We start from the raw sequence: 22,573 nt of genomic DNA on the forward strand, positions 1-22,573 counted from the left end.
TCTACACCTATCCTATTAATGATTAATTACTTTTAAAAAGGCCTACGTAAAGAACTTGGCCCAGCATTTTATTCATAAAGGGGTGCACTAGTGGTGGAGGAACATTATGTTAACAAAGGGAAATGACAGGAATTATTCCTTTCCTGTGTCAATGTCAATCTAATTCCCAGAAGTCTTTAGAGAGACAGACTTTAGGAGTCAAAGCAGAATAAATCAACTTAGCCTGCTTGGGTTATTAGCACAGTCAATTAATGAAACTTTAGAAAAATTTTAATGATTGGTAAGTGCTCTGCTTTATCATGGGCTAAAATAAAACAATAATAGAGAAATAGATTTCACTTTCATACTGATCAAGACTCAACAGGCAAGTCTCTTGCCTATTCCAGGTACTGGGAATCTATAAAGCCTAAAAAAGGATTTGGGGTCATGTTGTGATCCTCTTCAAAAGTTTATAAAAGTAGTATTTTCTAGAAAAGAACTAGTAAAAGAATTAATCTTCATTTTGCTTGCTGAATGGAGACCTAATTGCAGCCTTCTTCATAAGTCCTTCTCAACTTTTAACCCACAAGCTTTTACTTAAAAGTTTTTGCTCTGAATTAGTGCCACATGGAAAAATATTGTACTTAGTAACTTGAAAACTTGTTGAGGCAAATTTCTATTCAGTCAATAACATTGTAATGAATTGATGCTCAGTCAAGTTGGATTGACTGCTTAATTGGTTTTATAAATATCAACAGATATCATTTGTAGAGTGTTACAGGAAATGCAGCAAGATGAAAAAAGCTACAAGTAGAATTCATACCCCAGCTTAAACATTTATAGCTTATGATATTTAGTGCATATTACTTGCCCTAAACCTTAGAAACTCAGTTTCCCCCATCTTTAATAGTTGTGCTTTATTAAGTGGGATGTTGTTTTTAAATTATAGGGTGCTTGGGATATAGGAAGGCTTTAACAACTAGAGACAGTGGATCTAAGTTTGGGGATGTGGAACTAGGTTTATGTATAAGGGAAATATGGGTTTCCATACAAATCTTTGCAAACGAAGCAAATGACAAGAGGTTAATCTCCAAAATATGCAGTCATCACATACACTTTTATAGCAAAAAGCAAACAACTCAATCAAAAATGTTCAGAACATCTAGACATTTATCCAAATACTATAGACAAGTGGCCAAAAAGATACTCAACATCACTAATTAGAGAAATGCAAACCAAAACTACAAAGAGGTATCACCTCACACTAGTCAGAATGGTCATCATCAAAAAGTCTACAAACAATACATGTTGGGGAAGGTGTGGAGAAAAGGGAACCCTCTTACATGTTGTATGAATGTAGGTTGTTACAACCACTGTGGAGCATAGTGAGGAAGTTCCTTAAAAAACTAAATATAGAACTACCATACAATCCAATGGTCCCACTTTGGGGTATATACCTGGAAGAAACATACTTATAAAGGATACATGCACCCAAATGTTCTTTGCAGTAATATTTACAATAACAAAGACACAGAAGCAACCTAAATGTCCATCAGCAGAGGACTGGATAAAAAAGATGTGGTACATACTTTCAATAGAATATTACTCAGATGTAAAAAGAGTAATGCCATTTGCAGCAACCAGCATGGACCTAGAGATTATCACATACTAAGTGAAATAAGTCAGATAAGCACAGATACCATATTAGATCACTAATATGTGGATTCTGATAAAAATTACACAAAAGAACTTATTCATGAAACAGAAACAGACTCAAAGATTTCAAAACCAAACTATGTTTACCAAAGGGTAAATGTTGGGAGGAGGGATGGATTGGGAGGCTGGGATTGGCATATACCTATTACTATATACAAAATCGATGGGTACAAGGACCTGCCATATAGCACAGGGAAACTTACTCAATATTCTCTGATAGCACATAGAAAGAAATATATGTGTGTGTATACACACACATATACATGGCTTATTCACTTTGCTGTACACCTAAAATTAACACAACAGTGTAAGTCAACTATACCCCAATAAAATTTATTAAAAAATGGATGTTATGGTGTAATGATCTAAATACTTGGTAGTACAGCTCTCCTAAATAGGCGCTCCTGGGTCTATTGGAGGTGTAACAGATCTGAAGGCAGGTGATTTAACTGGGTGACTTTTCAAGGTTCATTTCTACTCTGTTTCCAGGGAGCACTTTGAATTTATCAGGAGACCAGCTCTTTACAAGGCTACTAAACAAGTAACTTCTCATGATTCCCATGCCCATAAAACCAAAGATTAAACAGTCCCATCCCAACAGACATAAAAATACTTTGTAAGAGCTACAGGAAAGCAATATCAAAGGAAAATGAATAGATAAGATCAACAAAAGAAGAAATAAAGTACAAGGAAATCAAACAATTTAATAGGCCCATTTTGCAAAGCATAAAGCAAAACTAGTCAATGACAGAATTTTATTTTTGTAAGCATTAAATGCACTTTCAAACAACTTAATATTAGGAATAGCCCAGCACTAAGAATGACAAGGAAGACACCACTTACCAGATGGCCTAGTACTGTTATTAACACGTGTCCAGAATGGAAGTCCACTGTCTCTGACCACTGCAAGCAAACCTCTGAGCTTTGCTTTTCTGGATGACGTCACCAGAAAAGTGAGCAAGTTCATGTAGGTGATCATTTCAGGGAAAGAGCTAGTTGTATAAGTGTGGAATGAGGGCTCATTAAGGCTCTCACCCAACCAATCTTAAAGGCACTGCCAGCTCTCAGTGGAGGGACTAACATTGACTTCTCTGCCGTGCTCCCTCTGTGCTCTGCAGTACCTTTGCCACCCCACACCTCACTTTTCATTCCCAGCAGGTGTGCCTGCCACTCAGCATCATCATTAGTTGTAGTGCATATTAGAACAGACATCTTTTCAGGAACCACAGGAGACCTATGGGTCAACAAGCTGCGGAAAGAGATGGAGAGGGAGAAAAAAGGGGGAGGGAGAGAAGGAACAGTGACAATTTCTGCTGCACCAAATCAGCCTCACCTTGCAGGAACAGACAGAACACCTGTCTTCTTTCAAAGTCCACACCTGCCCATTTCGCTTCAATCCTCCTTCGTGGGGGCAGTCACCAGAGCAGGAGGGCCCAGAGGGACAGAGGCAGTCGAAGCCCCCTGCCAGGTTGATGCAAGCAGAATCATTCCAACAGGTATGAGTTCTTAAGGCACATTCATCGATATCTGCAATAAAGAAAGTATGGAGCTTTAGACTCCAGTCAAGATGATTATTAGAAACTAATAATCACAATAGTACTAGTTAATATTGAGTTTTTGTCTTGTGCCAAATACTATGCTATGCTGTTCACATGCATTCTCTCACTTACTCTGCAAGGCAGCTCTGTGTAAGAGAATCTTTTCTTATATCTATTTGCCAAATAATGGAGCTGAGACTCATACAGGTTTGATAACATACCAATGTCATATAGCTAATAGTGATGAGTCTGGGATCCAAACCTAAAACAGTCAGACTCTAATTACTAAATTATCCTGTAGCAATTCTGAACTGGTTTTAGGATATTCTCAAGAACTACAGCATCCAGAGGCCATAAATACTCCTAATTCATTAGCAGTGTAGATACACCCCATGGAGATCTGGGTCTTTTAGAAAAGGTATGAATAGATTAGCCCCTGGGTAGGAACAAGTGGGAAATTAGGGCAACCCTGTGGCAATTAGACTGCCCCTAGATCCTGGGGCCAAGGCTGAAAGAAGAGGGAATTATTCTTGGAGGATGCTTTGCCTCATCAAAAACTCACCGCCTTAATGGCCAGCAGCATTTTTGCCCACACAAAAAAAACATCTCAGAGCTCCAGTTAGGGTCTGGCATGGATGCTGATGAAAGGCATATATATTTTGCTGTTTTTCATTGATAGCAGGTATGTAAGAAAAACATAAATTCAGTAGCCCTCCCTGACATTCAAAGCCTGGGTGACCTTAACATCTGAAACACACAGCTGTCCAGCCTTGATTTGAGTCTTTTCCCTGCAGACAATCTATTATTTCACAAGGCAGCCAATTCTATCTTTGAATAACTCTTTTATATGTGTCTTCCTTAAATGGAAATAAAATATATTATCCAGTAAATTCTGCTTATTGGTACTAGTTCTCAGACCACTCGGGAAAAGTCTACTTAATTTTTCTCATCTGTAACAATATTTAAGCTATTTGAAGACACTGGCCATTTGTCTATCAGGTCATTTTTCTTCTCCACTGAGTAATCTACTGCCAAGTCCTGCAAATATCTTTCAGATGACAATTTTGATTCTAACACATTTTTATGAAAAGTCTGCTATGCACAAGGTTCTTTACACACTGGTGCTATAAATGTTGACAATGACATATAAGACACTGTCCTTGTGAAAATGATAAGATGGAAAACAGCAGTACATATATAGATAACTGTTGGTATAGAAATGGTAGGCTATGGATTGGTAGACTTAACCCCTGTGTTGGGTTACAATAAGAACAGTATAAATTAACTGATTCTTTATCCTAAATTGTATGGTAAATATGTATATGATTATAGGCACTTGGTTAAGAAGTATGAAACTAACTTAAAAAAATTGTTAGTAGCATTTTCTCTAAAGCGCTCAAAGAAATTAAATACCCAAAGGCATATTGATTTTGCTACTTTCATATATAAACCATGTCTGGTTTATACATGAAACTATGTATATATGGTTTCAAAGATCTTTTTCACAAGACATGCCTTATAATTGAGAGGTGGAAATAGTTATTTTCAGTTTACAAAAGAAGAAACTAAGTTAAAGAGATGGCTAAGTGTTCCCACAGTTAGTATATGTCAGAGCAAAGATTGTGTCCTGGGCCTTCTGACTGGTGAGCTAGAGTTCTTTCCACCATAGTGTACCAATTGAAGGTCTGAAGTCTTCTTTCAGCAGACTAGAATATTCTGTGGTTTTACCTACTTTCAACTAATTTTCCCTCTAGACACTGCAACTCATTTTTAAAATAAAGTCTTATGTGTATCCTCTTCCATATTTTTAGTTGAAATTCTGAGAATGATATGATTACTCAAAGTTTGCTAGAATCCCAAGCTCATTCTATGAAGCTACCATCACCCTGATACCAAAACCAAAGATACCAGAAAATTGCAGGCCAGTATCACTGAAAAACATAGATGCAAAATCTTCAACAAAATATTAGCAAACTGCATCAAAATACATATTAAAAAGACCATACAACATGATCAAGTAGGATTTTCAATATCCATAGACCTATCAATGTGATATACCACATCAAACTGGAAAATAAAAACCATATAATCATCCCATTAGATGCAGAAAAAGCTTTTGACAAAATTCAATGTCCATTCCTGATAAAAACTCTCCAGAGAGTGGGCATAGAGGGGAACTACCTCAATATAATAAAAGCTGCATATGGAAAACTACAGCAAACATTCTCAGTAGTGAAAAACTGAAAGCATTTCCAGTAAGATAAAGAATAAGACAAAGATGTCTACTTTCACTACTGTTATGCAACAGAGTTTGTGAAGTCCTAGCCATGGCAATCGGAGTAGAAAAAAATAAAAGGAATCCAAATTGGAAAAGAACTAAAACTACCACTGTTTGCAGATCACATGACATTATACCTAGAAAATCCTAAAGACACTGCAAGAGAACTGGTAAAGCCCTAAAGAGAAATTAGGGAAACCATATCATTTACCATCACATCCAAAAGAATAAAATCCCTAGGAATAAATCTTCCTAAAGAGACAAAAGACCTGCACTCTGAAAACTGTAAGATGGTGATGAAAGATGACACAAATAGATGGAAATATATGCCATGCTCCTGGATTAAAAAAAAATCAATGTCAAAATAACTACCTAAGGAAATCTACAGATGCAGTGCAATGCCTATCAAATTACCAATGACATTCTATACAGAATAGAACGAAACATTTTAAAATTTGTGTGGAAACACAAAAGACCTGGAGTAGTTAAAGCAATATTATAAAGAAAAAAAGGAACTGGAGGAATCAGGCCCCCTGGCCTCAGACTATACTACAAAGCTATAGTCATCAAAACAGTATGGTACTGGCTCAAAAACAGAACTATAGATCAATGGAACAGAATAGAAAGCCCAGAAATAAACCTAAACACCTCTGGTCAACTAATCTATGACAAAGGAGGCAAGAACATACAGTGGAGAAAAGACAGCCTCTTAAATAAATGGTGCTAGGAAAACTGGACAGCCATATGTAAGAGAATGAAATTAAAATATTCTGTGGTGTAGGTCCCAGATGCAGCTTGGATCTGGTGTTGCTGTGGCTATGACATAGGCCAGCAGCTATAGCTCTGATTCGACCCCTAGCCAAGGAACTTCCATATGCATGGGTGCAGCCCTAAAAAGAAAAAGAAAAAAGAAGGAAATTAGAATATTCTCAAACACCATATACAAAAACAAACTCAAAATGGATTAAAGACCTAAATGTAAGATACAATACAATAAAACCCATAGAGGAAAACATATGAAGAAGGCACTTTGACATATATCACAGCAACATCTTGTTTGATACACCTCCTAGAATAAGATAATAAAGACAAAAATGAACCAATGGGACCTAATTATACTCAAAAGCTTCTGCAGAGCAAAGGAAGCCATTAAAAAAAAAAAGACAAAACACAGAATGGGAGAAAATCTTTGCAAATGATTCCACAGACAAAGGTTTAATCTCCAAAATATATAAACAACTCACACAACTCAACAACAAAAAAATAAATGGCCCAACAGAAAAATGGGCAGACCTAAACAGACATTTCTCTGAAGACATACAGATGACCAGCAGGCACATGAAAAAATGCTCAACATCACTAATTATTAGAGAAATGCAAATCAAAACTAAAATGGGGTGCCACCTCACACTAGTTAGAGTGGCCATGATTAACAAGTCAACAAACAACAAATGCTGGAGAGGATGTAGAGAAAAGAGAACCCTCCTTCCACTGTTGGTGGGAATATAAATTGGTACAACCACTATGGAAATCAGTATTAAATATCTCAGAAAAATAACTATAGAACTATGTATGATTCAGCAATCCCATTCCTGGGCATATATCTGGAAAAAAACTTTCATTGAAAAATATATGCAACCTTATGTTCATTGCAGCACTATTCATAATAGCCAAGAGATGGAAACAACCTGAATGTCCATTGACAGAAAAATGGATTAAGAAGATGTGGTACAGATAGACAGTGGAATACTACTTAGCCATAAGAAGAACAAAATGGAGTTCCTGGCGTGCCTCAGAGATTAATGAACCCGACTAGCAACCAGGAGGATGTGGGTTCAATCCCTGGCCTCGTTCAATGGGTTAAGAATCCGGCATTGCCATGAGCTGTGGTGTAGGTCTCAGACACGGCTCGGATCCTGCGTTGCTATGGCTGTGGTGTAGGCCAGCAGCTGCAGCTCGAATTTGACCCCTAGCCTGGGAACCTCCATAGGCCATGGGTGTGGCCCCAAAAAGATAGAAAAAAATAATAATGCCATTTGTAGCAACATGGATAGAACTATAGACTCTCATACTAAGTTTAGTAAGTCAGAAAGCAAAAGACAAATATATGATATCACTTACATGTGGAGTCTAAAATACAGGACAAATGGTCTAGCTACAAAACAGAAATAGATCATGGACATGGAGGGCAGACATGTGTTTGTCAGAGGGAAGTAGGGAGAGAGGGGGACTGACGGGGAATTTGGGGTTGCTGGATGCAGATTGTTAAATTTAGAACAGATGGGTGATGGTGTCCTGCTATACAGCACAGGGAACTGTATCCAGTCTCTTGGGTTAGAACCTGATGTAAAATGAAAAAAAAAAAAGAATGCATGTGTATGGGTGGCTGGGTCACTTTGCTGTACAGCAGAAATTGAAGGAACATTGTAAATCAACTATACCTTAATAAAAATTTAAAAAATTTTAAACCATTGTGACTTAATGAGAAGCAAATGACCTATCTCCCTTACGGCTGCATGCACTATATTGGTATAACAATTGGCTTCACAGCAGCAGTACATCACAGAAGACATTAAGATATTCCAATTGTATTTCTAGAAGCTACTTCACTCCAAGATTTATTTCTTGTCTCTCTCCTACCAATTGTAGCCTCGATCAAAACATTTAGTTAATGAATATTATTCCTCCTTTGAAAACTATAGAAATGACCCCAAATTATGATGCCTAGATTCCAGATCAACCACAATCAGATCTAAGTTACCTCTTCACTATTCCTGGTCATGGCCATGCTGTTCTCAACACAAATGACCATAGGGTGCTCCCATCTAGAAGCCTCTCTCATCCTCCTACTACTCTAATTATTTCCAATTAAAAGTATCACTGAATGTGCAAGCCAGGTGACCCATGTTTGAAACCAAGCTCCTTATTTATTTTTAAATTTAGCCTCTCTCACCCTCATTTATCTCCTGTATAGAAGAGAGATCCAATACCCACCCAATCTACGGTCTTTTGCAAATGTAGATAACATAATAAGTCATCAATTTTTTTCTTGATTTAATGAATGTAAATGATTAAGACCAAGTTCAAGATCTACCTCCTCCGTTAAACATCTCCTAATATGATGCCAGAAATCAGCCACCATCCCTGAACACTTATTGCAATTATGGTTGGATATGGCTTATTTTTTAAGTACATACTACCTTGGAACAATACTAAAGTGATATGTTTGCATTATTCTCATTCCCCAGTTTTTGCTGAAAGTAGCAACTAAAACATTCAGTCTTATACTTCTCTCATCACATTTATAATCTGGTTTGTGTGTCTAGGAGATACAGATAGTAGCATAGATTAGATAGATAGAGGTAGGTTGATCGGTAGGTGGCTCATCACATGTATAGTCATAAAAGTTATATTCAGATTTCTTTGAACTCAGCTCAGATCTTCATATTTATCACCAGGACTATTGAATTAATTTCCTATCTGGTCTTAAATGACTCCAGCTACTTCCCACACAAAGCCATTGTTTTTGATAGTGGGCAAATTAGAAATATTTGAAGAGACTTTATTTATTGGTGCCCATGCTCACCACCACTAGAAAGTGATTTAATTGGTGCAAGTTAGGATTCAGATCTCTGGACTCTGTTCAGCCAGATGAAAATCACTGCTCTAAATACCTTACGCAGGGTAGTGGTATTCTAAAAAGCAAATCTGTCCATGTCCTTCCTCTCCTTGCCATTTCTCAGTGGTTCTCTGATGTTTATAACAGAAAATTCAAACACTTCAGTTGTTGCCTCTGTCTCTTCCTCTTTCTCTTCAAAAGCAATGGGTAACTTAAAAACAGGCCATAATGTTTCCTGTGCCTGTACCTTGGAATGTGCCTTTTCTTATTTTGGGAGTCCTCTCATCTGCCTCATCTCGACTGTTTATTAGCCTATGTGGAATGAGTCAAGTATAAATTAGTTAACTGATAAGGTAAGCACTTCTTTCCTATGCGATCTTCTCTCCTATGTGCTTTTCAAAATCAAGTCCAAGCATCACCATCCCTCATTCTACAAGAGAGTCGCCACTTTTTTCTTTCCTGTACCTTATACACAGTACTCTCTTTGCATTCATCTCTCAGGAGTTACATGTTTAATATATCCACAGCTTCATAGATAGATGGTGAGCTCCTTGAGGGGAAGGAGTGAATCTTTTTCCTTTTTCTCTTCTTAGTACCAAGGGAAACAAAATATACTGTGGATGTCCATTGTATTTAATTTAATTTACTTAAATCTAAGAAATTTATAGACCAATACTATTATTAAGCCTAATCTCCCCAAAGGTGGTCTTTGCAGTGTTCAATAAATGTAAGGCACACCACAACCCTTCCCTTTAGGGAACACATTTAAGTGTTGAGTTTTCATCTGAGAAATCTCTTGGGTCTAGTTCAAAGTACAATAAATACAGAAAATCTTAGCCATGCCAAAATAGGAAGGTCAACTTCCCTCTTCTCTCTTCATCCCAATGTCCTATCAAATGCTTGAGGGGACAAAGACAGAGGAAGACTCATCAACAAATCACTCCAGAATTATCTGGAAGATTAATTTCAACAGATCCACAACCAGTGGCTACAAAAGGATCATTAATTTATGGTCTTCCTTAAAACAATTTCTAAACTGGCAATTAATTTCCGCTTAGAATATGTTTTTTTTTTTTAAATTTTGGTTATTTTGCATTTTACAAAGTTGCAAACATATTGGGTGTGATTTCCTCTCATAAATTAAGAAACCTGAGTATTAAGATGAACACACCTAGAGTGCACAGTAAAAACAAGGTGCAAAGCCTGTATTTGTTTTTGCTGCTCCAGAATGAAAGGATTTCACAGCTGAATATAGGACCATATTGCCTACAGAGTTCCATGTAATTGCTTTACTTGTGACACAGAAATCTAATTCTGCTTCCATGCAATTTAACAGATTTATGGAAAGCCAGATGTTAGCAATTATGGAAACCAACATTATTCATATTCTTGGTAATACAGACCTGTTTGCTCTGCACAAAGCCAACTTAATCTATTATACATATCCCAAGGCATTCAAAGGGAAGAGGCACCCTATTTACATATTGCTACTGTTGTTCTCTGCTGAGCAAACACAAAGACATTCACCCATGATACTTACCCAAATCATCAGACAGTTCTCCAATGACAAAGAGGCAATGAAACAAAAATCAGGCAAAATATTCCACATTCAAATCTATAATCATTAAAATGTACTTGTTTTTTTCTTATTGTAAAGAATGGCTTTCTCTGATTTCCTTGTGTTTCTCCTTGTAAATTCATTATTTCAATGCTCCATGCTAGGATGAGAACATTTTCAATAAAATCCCATGGCTAGGCTTACATTAGAACTAATTTTCTTTCATTGACATTTTCACAGTTTCTGAAAGCTGTTATTATTGTACTCAGTTTTGCTTAAAAAAAGTCTAGTTGTGCCTAGACAATCTGCTTTGTTCTTTAATTTGAACTTCTTAGGTTACTTGTGCATGTTAAAAATATATATACAATTCAGAGATTTTTATATCAGCAGCATTCAAACTGATCCCAAACTAGCCTCAAACAATTTTCCTAGCTTTCAAGAAAAGCTGCTCTGCAGAAATTTTAATAGCATAACAACTGTAATGGTACCTGCCTCAGGAGCTGAAATTTCTACAGGTTGATCTCAGAGATCAAGGGAAACATTTTTTTTTTTCCAGTGGGTTGGTAGCACTTAGGTCAAGGAGTGATCTTTTTTATTATCCCATATCCTTCCTCCTTTAAAAACTTACACATCACATCCAGACTTACTTTCAAACTCCAAACAGGTGATATGTCAGAAAACAAAATTTAACCTGGGGTTTGAATACCCAGCTGTGAGTTGTGACTTGGAAATCATTACCAGACATTAGTAGCCTGGAAATGAGAACAGACCTCGGGGGTTTATTAATGAAAGACAAGATAGAGCACAGATGCTTCTCCTATAGCTAAAGCAGGGTTTCTTCTCTTACAGTGGCAGAGAGAAAACTACAGGGGAAAATATACATACTGCACATCAGCAAATTAAGTGAAAGAAATAAGTAGAGACAATCTGAGATGGCTTGCAAAATACAAAGCTAATGAAATTTTAAATACAGACGTTTCAGGCCCAGAACAAGAGAGGTGACAGCCATATGTTATGTGTGCCTGTCACACCACACTCAAATATAATGTTCCCTTTAGAGCATAGACTATCATGGGTGGGGCTGACACATTGAGGACACATCAGAAGACATCCACTACCATAGTGAGGGGCTCAAACTCATCTCAATTGAACAAAATGTGAGAAGTTCAGCCTGAAAGGTAGAGACTGCAAAAAGAGATCAGTGCGCTATAGCTTAGTCTTTTTGGGGTGCTATCAAGTGTCTCTTAGGAAGAGTTAACTCTTCAGTCTTTGTAGTTCCAGCCTCCAACCCTTCTTGAGTTAAGAAAGTTGCCCCTGTGGTGTTTCTTATTGATCAGTGTGTAACTGTATTATTCTCTGTCGAGTTTCCCCATTTTCCTTTAACTGAACAGACTCTCTTTGACCAAAGGAAAAAAAATACCTTGTCTCAGCTTACTTTTTCCTTATCTCTTCCCTAGATCCAGGTCTTCTTTCCTAGTGTCTACAGCTAGAAGCTCCCTCCTGTATGCATTCTCATCCTCCTAAATGTTTGCAAGCTTCCATATGACCCTCTCCAGAGCCTAAATCCTGAAGGTTTGCAAAAACATCACCCTTTACTTAAATGTTGTTATTGATTATTTCAGTCTAAGAGCTCTCTTCTTGACCCTTGTGGGATATAATATTGCCCTATTCATCACCTCTTCATTTATCCCATCACTAATAATTAATCATCAATCACTTAACTAATTTAATATACTTTTTGAGCATCTACTCTGTGCTAGACAATAGTACTAGAGATTGGGGATGAAAAGGGCAAATAATACAGATACAGTCCTATTAGTATGGTCCTTAGAGTTTCCTCTCATTTTTTTAAGTTATTAACATTTTCTAAGATTCCATTTCTGGTCTTTGCTTCTCCTTCTCCTCAGTGGGAGTCATATAAGATACCAATTTAAAGCTTAAGCTTTGGAATAGCTGTGGATGCAAGGTAACACGACCTGTTGTCCCAGTTTGGCCTAGACCCAAGGGATCCCTGAGATAGGTGAATTTCAGTGCTAAAAATGGGAAAATTCAGGAAAATGGGGGCAAGTAAGCCAACTGCATCCCAGCCCCATCCCTGGAACTTATTACCCAACATCTGGAAAATTCACCTAAGTCTCTGAGTCTTAGTCCTTTCATTTGAAAAATGTACATAAAACGTACACCCTAGGATAACTTGGTAATTTGTGTAAGCACATAATACAATGATTATCATGTAGGAATCGTTCCAAAATGATTAGCTGCTCTTATTGTTCTTGTTCACATTATTTTTTCTCTCATGGAGTTCATCTCGTCTCATGAATTTCACTGTTCCATCTCTTCACTATATACCTGAGCTCTCATTTGCAGCCAGCCCATACCTTCATCTGTTTACTAAAGGATTTCCACTTGAAATTTTTTTTTTGTCTTTTTTTTTAGGGCTGTACCTGTGGCATATAGAAGTCCCCAGGCCAAGGGTCGAATTGGAGCTACAGCTGCCAGCCTACATCACAGCCACAGCAATGCCAGATCCAAGCCACTTTTGTGACCTGCACCACAGCTCATGGCAACACCAGATCCTTAACTCATTGAGCAAGGCCAAGGATTGAAGCTGTGTCCTCATGGATACTAATTGGGTTTGTTACCATTGAGCCATGATAGGAACTCCCCTCACTGAATTTTGAATTCTTACATAAATTCTCATGGATGTGATCAGCACTTTGGCCAGCCAAACCGAGAAATGCTAACACTTCAAACTCTTTCTGAGCCCTAATCAGTAAACCTGACATATTAAGTGACTAATATCAAAAGAATATAATTTTCTGACACTCTACAACTTGCTTCCATCACTGACTACATTTTTACAAGTTGTACAAATTTAGGTGTTTCACTGCAGAGGAAGAAAACAGTTCCTTCTAGGTAGGAAAACAAGAGTGGAACACAAGCAGAATAGTCTTCTAAGTTAACCAAGTTGGCTTGCTGTCCACCGTGAACAAGTCATGCTTTTTTTTTTTTTACTAGTAATTACATCTGTTTAAAACCAGTACAATTCTGGCCAGTGGAGAGAATAAATTAAAAAATCTACAAATATTGAAATACTATCCAAAGAGAATTTTACTGCACAGAGAGGGTACCGTATAGATGCCAACAACCCTAGATTTATGTTTTTATACAACTGCTTATAGGTGGGAGGGTGGAATGTGTGAGAGTTGCATCTGAATCACGAGGAAGTAGAAACAGAGATCTTTTTACAAATTACTAAATGCCTAATACTGGGCTACCCACATTCTATTGTTATAATCATTTTATGTCTAAATCTCTTCACCAAAATTCCACCCTCAAATGAAAAGAGTAATCCCCTGCCCTTTACTTTTATGTTAACTATATGTCTTTTATGTTACCGTGTATGCTTAGCTGGGGAATATAATTTTCTATCTTCCTTATGTATTCAGAATAATAGTCTGCTTTTATTTGTCTTTGTGTTTCCCACAGCACCTATTACAGTGTCTTTCACTAACTTAGACATGCACAAACAGGTGTTAAATTAGAATCTGGTGGAACAACCCTTGTCCTTTGGGGGCTTCAGTTTTCTCTTTAATAAAAGATAGGATCTGTATTAAATACTTTCAATGGCCTTGTCCATTTTCATCTTTACATGATTCCTTTACACCTTTGTGGGACTGAGCTTGTACTTCCAGTGTGAGAACATGACTGGTGACAGATGGAGGATAGGATGGAAATAAATGGAAGAACCCAGCTTCAGGAAAACAAGGAGATGTCTTAGAATTAAACCATCTTCTCGGACATTTACTGTTGGTAGAAATGTCCCTTGCCTCTCTTAATAAGCATGTGCAAGCGGTTGAAGAGAGGGTAATGAAGGGAGCAGCATGGTTTTCCTGTTTCATTGACACCTTGGCAGTATAACCCTTGGTGACAAATAGGCGTAGGGAATCCAGCCAAGGTGAAAACCAAAACGAACTCTCTAATTTAACAAGTCATTCTCTCAAGCAAGTGGACAGATGAAAAATTATTTCTTCTCTCTTCTATGCCAAGGAAACACCTTAGGCACAGAGAGGTTTCAAAGTAATTTCATTTACTACCAGAAGCATCCTGCAACTTACACAGAAATCAAAGGTCAAACGCCATTGTCTACAGTGCAATTCTACAACCAGGTCTCCATCTAAATAACAAGAGATTCAGGTTACAGCCCCTAAGAATTCAAAGACCTTCCATGTCTATTATCTTTTGTCTTCTTTTTGTCTTTGTTTATTACGGTCTCTGACTTCTAGGAAGGGGTCAAACTTTTCCAAAATCTTTGTCCCAGTGGAAGGAAAGTTAAGACATTGATCTAGGACAACAATTTGGGCCACCATGCCAACAGGGGCAGTATCTACAGAGGGGACTGAAACGCTTTTGTGCCCTTTCTTGGATGACTTCTCCTCTTGGATCCTCTTCCTTTCTTCATATTTCATCTCCTAATCAACTAATTTGGCGAAAATAGACTTAGGGCTGCCTCCTGCTTTGAAGGGATATTCTCGGGAAAGATCTTTAGTGGAGTTAAGGGAAAGTTGAGGCAAAGAGTAGGAAATGAACTCACTCTGCTATAGGCTTTGGGGAGGCAAGTTCTATTTATTTTGAATTTGTCTTTTTGTGTTTTTTACCTCAAGAGAGGTAAAACCGTAAGGGCCAAAGCTAGGTTGGTTTCCAAAGAAAAGCAAAGGAGGCCGTAGATAAAGGTTCTCTCCTTGCACAAATTCTAGTCAGGCTCCTCTGAGAACTTTTCTTGATTAGATTTCAACCAGGGCCTATAAACACTGCAGACAATTACACAAATAAAGTCATCCACTGCACCCCTTCATATTAGAAATAAAAAAAATTAACAAACACTTGCACTAGTTCCTAACAGCTCCCTAATGACTCCAGCCCGTTTAAGCGTCAGCATGGGAAAGCTCAGAGCTGCCAAAAGAATGGTTTGTTCTAGCCAGTGCCTCAATGCAGATAGGCCCTGGTCTCCCCAGTCTCTGCGGGAGAACAGAAACCTAACTTTAGTGAGAGCTGGTTAATGAATCCAGATAGGATTCATATGGACTAACATCCTGCTTTTTGTAAATTTCCACTTTCCTGATTCTACTCAAGCCCCCACTGTCCTCCTTCCTACTCCCTCAGCCTCCTTTTAGAATGTCCAGTCACCTGTGCACAAATCAAAGTTGAGTTCAATTCACCCTGGACTTTCTTCCCTATTGCAGTAGCTTATTACTGATTAAAATCTGTCTTTACCGCTTAAACTAGAGTCTGATTTTCTTTATCTTTGACATGATTCAGGCTGCTAGAATACAAACAAAAGGAATTCTTGCAGTTCATTTGTGGTCCACCTCTGCTCCTCAGAGCAAGTAGCAGAGGTCACTGTCCTCATTAATAATAGAAATGATTGCTCTGAGAATCCTTTTACCAATTCATTTATTCAACAAATATTTACTGAGCATATGTGATATGCTACAGAGTGTTCTAGGCATTGGGAATACCATCACAAACAAAACAGACAAATCTAATTCCTGCTCCGGGGAAGGTGAAATTTTATAGGGGCAGGAAAACCATGGATATACCTTACATGTGTCTTTTTTAAGAACTTGCAGATGCTTTGGTATCCCAGCCATGACTCATTTTATTGAGTCATGATTAACATATCTTTATAAAGCACAGATTCCTTTCTTTTTATTATGTATAATAACAATAATTTACTATGCTCTTATACACACTTCAGAGTTTTCAAAATCCTTACAAATTCAGGATCTACTTTGTCCTTCCAAAAAACTTAGAATGTTAGCATTACAGTGGTCTTGTTAAAAGACAACCAAGCTGTGGGTCAAATGATCACTACTTCTCCAACATTTCTACCTAGTCTATCTCCATGGTTAGAGACAATGAACCCTCACTTCTCTGAATCCTGGACATAAATTAAGGGGAAACTATGGATCTGAAATGTATTTGAGGTTTCATGTTTTCTATTTTATTTTATTTATTGATCTTTTTGGTCTTTTTAGGGCTGCACCTGAGGAAGTTCCCAGAGGAAATTCCCAGACTGGGGGTTGAATTAGAGCTGCAGCTGCTGGCCTACACCACAGCCACAGCAAAGCAGGATCCAAGCTGCATCTGGGAACCTACACCAAAGCTGCTGGCAATGCTTGATCCTTAACCCAATGAGTGAGGCCAGGGATTGCACCTGTGTCCTCATGGGTACTAGTCGGGTTCGTTACCACCAAGCCAAGACAGGAACTCTTACATTTTCTATTTTTTAAATCTTTTTTTTTTTTTTTTTTGAGGTTTTAAAGCCATTTTGTTAGGATTCTTTTTAACTTTTTATTATTAAATATTTCAAATGAATAAAAAGAAAATTGTGTGATGAACATCCACATGTCATCACTCAGCTTTAAAAATTATGTCTTGTTTCATGTAAACTTGCAGCTCCCACCAATGCCCTAAATCATTGGAAGTAATTCCCAGACATTTTATCATTTCATCCACAAAGGCGCCAACTCTACAAAAATCTCTCAATATTATTATGCCAGCTAAAAAATAAAATATAAAATAAAATTTTAAAATGAAACTATTCTGTTTAAATACTTTTAGAACATATCAAATACAATCCCTGTAAACAAGCTATAATGGAAAAAAATAAAAATCATTATATATAAAAAAATTAAAAAAATACAATTTTTCTTGTCATTGTTTCAAATCCAGCCATTTAGCCAGGATTGTTATATGACAGAAAGATTACTTTCCCTCCAAATCACTGGGTAGAGTAAGATTCCTCTTCTAGTTTTGTGTAGCCTTTCAGCATTACCTGTACCCCAGTATAAGAAATACAGAAACGGGCAACACAGGATCATGGAACATGTCCAGTGAGTACAGCTAGTAAGTGTCTGAGTCAGGACACAAACAAGGGCATCTTGACTTCAGGTCCTACCACATCACACAAGGTGGGCTCCCAGATTTGTAACAAACATAGTAACATTCTGCAAAGACCAAATGATACATCTCCAACACAAACTGTTCAAATATTAACTGATGCTCACTGTAAGAAAGAAGTAATACTTAAACAATGAAGGCAAAGTCCTTCTTTGAAAAATATTATAATGAATGGGAGCAGATAAAATCCTCACCATGTACCCCATAATGTTGATTACTCACTCCTCTCTATTTCTACTGCTTGGACCATTACAGTAATAGCATCTTACCATTTCCCCTGCCTAGATCTCTTCAAAGAGAAGCTAGATTAATTAGATCTTGCCGCTTGTGCATTATCTCAAGGACTTTTAGCAGAAAAATGACCCAGTTTGAGTTGCTACAGCATCATGTATGTAGGAATTGGCATAAAATTGAATTTAAATCCATAATTTACTTATATGTGTCCACAAAAAAACTGATTTAATAAGTCATATCATGGGAGTTCCCACTGTGGCTCAGAGGTAAAGAAGCCAACTAATATCCATGAGGCTACAGGTTCAATCCCTGGCCTCACTCTGTAGGTTAAGGATCTGGCATTGCCATGAGCTTGTAGATCACAGACGTGGCTCAGACCCCATGGAGCTGCAGCTCCCATTCAACCCCTAGCCTGGGAACTGCCATATGCTGTGGGTGCAGCCCTTAAAAAAACAAACAAAAAAAATTCATTGTATGGCCAAGAACAAATCTCTCTGTTTTTTATTTTATCCTTCTATAAAGTGGGGACTCATACAAAACCTGAAGGGTTGCTGTGAGCACTATAGGACAAAATTTTTAGCACTCACGGGATGCAAGACAACAATCATAACCAAAGGCCAGCTAATTCTGGTGGCTTCATTTTTTTTTTTTTTGAGAGGAAAGACAACCCAAGCAAAAGGAGCAGGAGGAACAAAATTGCACAGGTGCAAAAATACACAATGATGCATATATGATAGAGGATCTTAAACTCTGTGGGAAACAATATTCTATGTATATAGCTATCTTTTATATTAAAAATAGCTACTTAAAAAGGATCAGGGTTTTCAAAACAAATGTTTCAATAACCTTGAGAGACACATATTATGAAACAGAATTCAAAACATTTAACACCTTAGAACACAAGACCTTTCATAATCTGGTCTCCACCTCTATTCCCAGGGCTCCTTCCTTGCCATTCCTCACCAGTAACACACCCGTATGTATCATGTACTTCATCCACACTGGATATCTCACCATCCCTTGAACACGATTAGATCTCTTCCATGATTCTATCTCCAATCTGACTACTATTCTTGACTGAAATACTTACCTTAATATCTACTTTACCTGGAAAAAAAAAAATCAGTCTCATCCTATAGACCCAGTGAAAATGTTTTCTGTAAAAAATTTGCATGTGAATTTTCATCCCTACATTCCCCAATCCCAACAGAAGTTATTCACTTTTTCATGAGTCTATCTTTCTTCCTTCTCCCTTTCTTTTCCCTTCCTTTCTTTTCTTTCGAATAAATAGTTTATTGTTTGGGAATGCGATAGAGACTTACGGTTTATGACTTCTTCTGAATACATAGAGGATTATACTGGTCTGTACTCATCCATTCAGACTGGGCTAATGTCTTATAAGCAAACACAATGTGTGTCATTTTCATGTCAAATAGTTTCATCAAGACTCTCTAGTGCTTTCCCTCCTGTTACAGCAAAGAACTCCCATGATCTAGATGGTACAGCTGCATCACGGGTAGAGATTCTGTTAGTGTGTACTGCTGAGCAATATCATAGAGGACATTCATCCAGACCTACAAGGGACTTTTAACTGAAATAAACCTTTTGATGTGTTCTTTTTTTTAAATATTTATGTATTTAGCTGCCTGCCCACCTGCTCTCTCCCCGTTTCAGACTGTGTGCCTTAACACAAAGACTGAAACTTAACACAAAGACTGGAACAGAGCAGACCCTCTCAATACATGCTCCCTGAAGGAGCTTATGCTGACAGTGCTTTACTGGGTTGGAGTATAACAGCTTAAAATTCTCTGTTCATAAACCCACAGGTAAATATTTCACAGCAGCAAAAGCGACCTCAGATGTAAAAAATCTAATATTCATTTTAAAGAAGTTGTAGATGCCGATCTCTGAGTTGCAGCATAGATATGATCTTTGGCTCTAAGACATTCAAGCAGAAGTTTCTGTAATGAAACAATTGCTCACATTACACTTCAAGAAGCAGGAAACTGACAACTACATGGAATTCAATTCCAGGCAACTCTCAGAAACTGAGAAAGGAAGGCAGGTGAATCCCCCTCAGACTGAATTGTAGATCCTCAGGTAGAAAACACTGAGAAGCTAGAGTGGATCCTGATGTTTTAGCAGTAGTTTTTACCACGGTTGAGTCGGCGATGTTAGGGTCAGTGTCACTATGAGATCCCAGTGAAAAACATGGCTCTGCTCCTTCCAAAAGAGGGATGCATACAATATTTTGATCGCATATAGTTTCTAGGCATTTGTGCCCCACCCCCCTCAGTGAAATTCCCCATAAGATGGTTTTCAAACTTGAATGAGCATCAGAAACAATGAGAGGGGGCATGTTAAAAAACAGTTCACCTGGCCTACCCCAGATTTGCTGATTCAGTAGGTCTGGGGTGGGATAGAGAATTTGCATTACTAACAACCAGATAATACTGATGGTACTGGTCTGAGGATCACACTTCTAGAACCTCTGCCCTAAACTACATGAAACTGAGTTCACAGGATGTAAAGTTAAGAAACTATTTTTAGGAATACCCCTGTTCATTTTATTGTCACTCGTGTGGGACTAACACTTTAGGAAGAAAGCAAAAAAAAAAAAAAGTCATTTAAAACCTTTGAAGAAGATTTTTCATGGTGTTAGCTTCAAGATCATGTGCAGGAGAAAATCAAAATGCTCCTATTGTTGTTCTATCTTTTCAAAAATGCCAAGTTCACAATGAAGGAGAAGACCTTGAAGAAAACCATACCTGCACTGCAAAGTATTTTAGAGACCAATACCAGTCTTTTTCTTTGTGTATCACAACTTCTCCCGTTCCAGCCACTACACCCCCCTTGCACCCAATAAAACCTTCCTCACAGCTCCCATCCTGATGCACTGCCTTTCCTCAGAACTACCACTGGGCTGACCCACACAACACAGGACTGATCATCCCTCTTTACATTTTCTGGAACCTAAAGAGGCAACTTGCCAGTTGCTATGGCCTCAGACATCAAATTACCAAGTTTTCATTTACCACAGTGGAAAGGCGAGCAATCTTTTATATATTAAAAAGTTACTGGGAGTTCCCATTGTGGTACAGTGGAAACGAATCTGACTAGGAACCATGAGGTTGCAGGTTTGATCCCTGGCCTCGCTCAGTGGATTAAGGATCCGGCGCTTCTGTGACCTGTGGTATAGGTCGCAGATGTGGCTCAGATCCTGTGTTGCTGTGGCTGTGGTGTAGGCCCACAGCTGTAGCTCCAATTATATCCCTAGACTGGGAACCTCCATATGCTGCAGGTGTGGCCCTAAAAAAACAAAAACCAAAAACCAAAAACAAATAAATAAATAAAAAGTTACAGATTAGGCTGGTGATGTGCAAAGGAGACAAAATACCTATTCAAAGGAGAAATATATTTGTCAAAACATAAGGACTGGGACCATTTTGCTTAGGACCAAAGCAGTTATACCCCTATAAGCTTTTAGAAAAATCACTAAATATAGGACAGTAGAGTTGAGTGATTTACATAGGAAAAAAGAATGCGACAGTCAAATGTCATATATTCAAACGATTTCCTTACAGCAAAATTTTTAGAAAATGTAAAAAAATTGCTGGTAGTTAAGGGGCAGGTATTTTGCTCAATAACATTTTGTTGAGGAACTGAAAAAAATCCTCTTTTGAGCAGCTCATTATTCAAAGTACTGAACAAATAAGGTTTTCTAGAAATTGTTAGCAGGTTATATTCATCCTGAGTTTTCAGTTAGTATATTCTGCAAAGTGCCAAATGCACAGGATGCTTTGGAGGAAAAAAAAAGGGGGGGGGGTTAAAACCAATAAATTCTGGACACTCTCAATGTACTATAGAGGCTCTGTAAAGCCATACAATTGATAAACCACCTAAAATCTATTTCATTTAGAATGTCCCAAATATATTTACTAGTAGAACATTTGATGAAAAATAACCCCAACGTCAGTGCCCTAAGGCCCAGATTTTGATAAACACTCTGTTGGAGGCTATCACCCCAGTTGGGTTTTAACCACTGATGCCAACAGCAGGAAAAGAAAAAGCTTCAATTAGTCAAAAACACTTTGTTCTTGCTCTCTTTTGCTGGGCAAAGACCAGGCTCCAGTCAAAAATATAGGCCCACAAAGCAGAGCTGTGCTTCTCAGTTCAAGGCCACTTGGGGACAGGAGACAACAAAGAGCCGCACCTCAGTGGCTGAGCTGAGAGCCAGCCAGTTCCATCCTGGCAGATAGGCTTGCCTCCTTGACTCATAGCTTTAGATCTGCATGACTGTGACCTGACATCATGTGGCAACATTAGACGTTTCCGTAGCCTGGAGGCCCCCTCTCAGCAGGGGAACATATTGGTGACGGACGGATACACTCAGGTGACCTCTTAGATGGCCTTCACTCTGTCTTTTTTTCAGATATGTGATGACCCCCAGAATACACTTGGAAGGAGTAGAACCGTAATTCCTTCTGTACACACACTTAAGGTAAACTAAGCTTTATTATAATTATGGACTTCATACCAGGTGTGTGTGTGTGCGTGCGTGTGTGTGTGTGTGTGTGTGTGTGTAGGAGCGCACAGTGAAGGTGAAAATTAGGCAATTATCTGAAGAATGATTGCTGCACATACTTTACCTGAATCCTTTCACGCATTATCTGCAATTAATACACAAT

At 38.0% G+C, this 22,573-nt stretch overlaps 1 protein-coding gene across 2 annotated transcripts in view; it reads right to left on the reverse strand.

Annotated features, from left to right (window-relative positions):
• NELL1 (neural EGFL like 1) overlaps positions 1 to 22,573 on the reverse strand; it is a 936,230-nt gene that overhangs the window by 40,298 nt on the left and 873,359 nt on the right. For both annotated transcript variants that reach the window (XM_047776133.1, XM_047776134.1), the window contains one exon: positions 3,029 to 3,222. In XM_047776133.1, coding sequence (XP_047632089.1) covers positions 3,029 to 3,222 — 194 coding nt within the window. The remainder of the gene's footprint in view (positions 1 to 3,028; positions 3,223 to 22,573) is intronic.

This window comes from Phacochoerus africanus, chromosome 4, assembly GCF_016906955.1.
Source record: "Phacochoerus africanus isolate WHEZ1 chromosome 4, ROS_Pafr_v1, whole genome shotgun sequence".
Classification (NCBI taxonomy): Eukaryota; Metazoa; Chordata; class Mammalia; order Artiodactyla; family Suidae; genus Phacochoerus; species Phacochoerus africanus.